Source organism: Lolium perenne, chromosome 7 (assembly GCF_019359855.2).
Source record: "Lolium perenne isolate Kyuss_39 chromosome 7, Kyuss_2.0, whole genome shotgun sequence".
Lineage (NCBI taxonomy): Eukaryota > Viridiplantae > Streptophyta > Magnoliopsida > Poales > Poaceae > Lolium > Lolium perenne.
This window is the reverse complement of record NC_067250.2, coordinates 113,658,988-113,662,422: the sequence shown is the minus strand read 5'-3', so window position 1 is coordinate 113,662,422 and position 3,435 is coordinate 113,658,988. Positions and strand designations below refer to the sequence as shown.

The following is a 3,435-nucleotide window of genomic DNA, read 5'->3' as shown; positions in this document are numbered from 1 at the left end:
TAATAGGTGCATCTAGACACTACTACAAAATACCTTACCGCCGGCGCATGGAATTGGGCTACCACAGGCAACCTCACCGGTGGTAAGTGGTTACCGCTGGCGCCTTCCGTTTCAGCAACGATGGTAACATGATGTTATCCTAGGCGCTTTCGTGTATTCGCGGGCGGTATTTGTTACCCCTAGCGCCTAGCGTATTCGCCAGTACTACCTTGAACTACCTCCAGTGCACAGGCCAATTCGCTGGCGCAAAGTTTTTAGAGGATTAAAAAAACAGCATGTTCACACAGTCAAGTCAACTTAAAGGCTAAGTTATCTCTTTATTTTATTTAAACAGAACATGTATTATATTACAACGCATACGAAAACACAAAGACTCCGGTGATGTCGTCCACAGCTCGCCGGCGACGTCGCCAGCTCTGTCTCAGCTCGCCGAAGACGTTGCCCATCTCAGCTCGCCAGCGACATCACCTACTAGCGGGCACCTCCAGCATGGCATCTCGGCACATCATCTAGCCGACAGGTCCTGCATCTCGCTGTGATTCTCCTCTTCTCCCGCATGGCATGGCCTAGATCTCTGCTTCTGCTCTTCTCCTCTAGCCCTGTAAAATACCACAACATCAGTATGGTACTCTACCCGATGCACAAGTCTATGAACAAGATTTTGGAGGATTGAAAAGTGCATAGTAATACTACTGTCCCTTGCACTTCAGTTCCTCTATCAAACAACCCGATACATATGCCTGAACAAATGATCACCTGAGAGTGATACATGTGCCACTAAAAGTTCATCACACGATCTTAGAAGAGTTCATTTGGTACTGGCGAAACAATAAAGAACATTGGAACTAAAGCTTTGGCCTATCAATTAGGAAATAGAAATATGATGCATTATGAAATAAAACAAAAACCTTTTCCTATTCATACCATGCCTGCTCTGTTCCAAACCGGTGCTTGCATTTCTGAACAATTTCTAGGGATCGCATACAGTATACAAACCATAGAAGTTTAGCCATACTAAAACCTATGTTGAAATGCAGAGGAATTCCTAGTTATGATCACAACTGATCCTAGTTATCATAACACATTGATGCAGGCATGATTAAAACGACAGCACGCAGCAAGCAGAGCTAGTAAATAGAAAGATGATGCACCCGAACACGCACCGAGTTCGACGGCGGCGTACTTGGCACGCTGCCATCAGTGTCCTTCCCATCTACGGAACTCCCTGCAAAGACAGGAGTAGTGTGTTAGCTCAGCCTCTGTCAGATAATGCAGCATCACGCTTGCAGCAACCACTCTGCCTGACTCCTAAGGAACATCTACTTACCCTGATAGCCCCCGCTCCGGCTGAACAGCCGCCTCTTGGACTTCTTGCTCTTCCCCAGTCAAAGAGGCCGAAGAATCCATGTCCCTTGGGCGCAGCCTTCTCCACATCCCTCCCTGCTCACTGTCCAAAACCTGCAAACGGAAATGGCGCGCTCAAGCACAAGAAATGGAAGAAAACTGAACACGTTCAACCAAAATGCAGCTAAAACTAGCTAATCGACAGAGCGCACAGCAAAGAGGGAGGAATCCCCCAGCCAAAACCCGATCTTGTATCTCTAATTTGGCCCGGGGAAACCCGCGAAGAAGAGGGAAGAACTCTGGCTCGTAGCAGAACCCCTGGGAAACCTCCGCGGATTAACCGAGAATGCAGGCAACCACACCCACCTGAGAATCGAGGGCCGGAAGGGCAGGGGCAGCAGCCGGCGAAGATCCGCCCGGCCTTCCCCGCGGTGGCGCAGAGTCAACGACGCGGGACGACTCACGGGAGTAGCGCCCAGCCCCGAGCCGAATATCCTTCGCGGACCGGTCCGGATCGAGCCGCGCCTGACCGCCGCTCGTCGGGGAAGGAACCTCCTGAAGCAGCGACCTTTTTCCGCGGCCAAGCTCGGGCGGGCGGGTCGCCATGGCCCGAGATCGCCGGAGACGCGGTCTGGACTTTCTGCGCGAGGTTGCGTCGGCACCCGCGATCCCTATCCTCCGCTCATTGCGGGAGGGATCTCTCTCCGCATACCCCCCTCCCGCCTATGGGCCTGGCCCAGAATGGTTCTACGGGCCTTCTTCTCTTGCGTATCTAGCGACACAGTCCCCCTCGACAACGGTTCTACGGGCCTTTTTTTTGTTTTTCTTGTTTTGCCGGTCGGTTATTTAAAACTTTTTAAATTTTGAACTTTTTTCGATTTTTGAACATTTTCCAAGTTTGTACTATTTTCGATTTGAACTGTTTTTAAATTTGATTTAAAAAAAATATGAACATCTTTTAATCTGAACAAATTTTATGTTTGAACAATTTTCAGGTTTGAACATTTTTAGATTTAAAATTTTTGGAATTTGAACAAATTTAAGTTAAACATTTTTTGATCTTGAACATTTTCTGAATTTGAACATTTTTTGAATTTGAACTTTTTTGAATTTGAACATTTTTTGAATTTGCACAATTTTTATGCTAAATAATTTTCAAGTTCCAACATTTTTCGTATTAAAATTTTCGAATCTGAACCATTTTTAAATTTCAACATTTCTAAAATCTGAACAAAAGATGAAAAGAACGAGATAAATTTTTTCGTGCGTGACAGGGTTCGTATACACAGTAACTTTACGTATGTGGATTGTGACATGGGCCGAGCCCATCTTAGATCGGGACACGTAATTCTTTAAGCGGGCGCGAGAGCTGTCATCGCTTAAAGCGTTGTATAGGGGCTCCCGTCGGCACCGCTGGGTGAGGAGTAAGGTAGACTCGGTCCACTTGGGCCGGGAAGCGTGGGGGAACAGCCCGTTGGTCGCTCGCGGGGCCTCTCGACGGCAGGCGAAAATGAAACGGGGATGCTGGCGGTAATTCGGCCCAAATGACCCACAGCAGCCCACTTTACCTCTGGAGCGGGAAAATCGGTTTCGCCGGCGGTAGTTAACTTACCCGGTGTCTCCGAGATAAACTCGCCGGCGGTAAGGGGAGGCTCATCCAGGTGCTCTCGGGCCACCTTACCTCCGGCGGTTACAATCCTGATTCGCCGGCGGCAAGTGCCCTATCCCGGTGACCCAAAACCAACTCACCGGTGGTAACGCGAGGAAGGCCTAAAAGGCCTTACCGCCGGCCACTTGAAACCGCACTCGCCGACAGTAATAAATGCGGCTATAAGGTTATTTGTAGCAGTGAGACCTATGAGCCAAAACACCATGTCTATATTTCTCCCAGTTCTAGAGTTCAAGTAGCATAAACCGGTGCTAGCCCTATTACATGCATTACATAGTAGCGCCCTTCTGTGATATTAGGCACATCTTTACCTTCCCAAACCTAATAAATGCCTTTCTAGAAGGTCTTACATCAGTTAGAGGGAGTAATTATTTTTCATTTATTAAATTACATGAAATGATTTTTGCTTATATAATTCCAAA

At 47.7% G+C, this 3,435-nt stretch overlaps 1 protein-coding gene across 1 annotated transcript; it reads right to left on the bottom strand.

Moving 5' to 3' along the window:
* Positions 1-292: 292 nt before the first annotated feature.
* Positions 293-2,031, bottom strand: LOC127323819 (uncharacterized). The gene is made up of 4 exons (XM_051351933.2): positions 1,711-2,031; positions 1,328-1,458; positions 1,164-1,225; positions 293-599 (listed from the first exon to the last, which is right to left on the bottom strand). Exons 1-3 carry the CDS (start codon positions 1,948-1,950, stop codon positions 1,198-1,200), a joined length of 399 nt encoding a protein of 132 aa, XP_051207893.1. The 5' UTR covers positions 1,951-2,031; the 3' UTR covers positions 293-599; positions 1,164-1,197.
* Positions 2,032-3,435: the final 1,404 nt, after the last annotated feature.

Bases quoted from the DNA above. Each gene is read 5' to 3' on its own strand.
- LOC127323819 (XM_051351933.2), bottom strand. From the start codon at position 1,950: ATGGCGACCCGCCCGCCCGAGCTTGGCCGCGGAAAAAGGTCGCTGCTT. The intron at 1,459-1,710 runs GTGGGTGTGGTT...TTCCGTTTGCAG, and splicing joins TTCCGGCCCTCGATTCTCAG to GTTTTGGACAGTGAGCAGGG. The intron at 1,226-1,327 runs GTAAGTAGATGT...CTGTCTTTGCAG, and splicing joins CCGGAGCGGGGGCTATCAGG to GGAGTTCCGTAGATGGGAAG.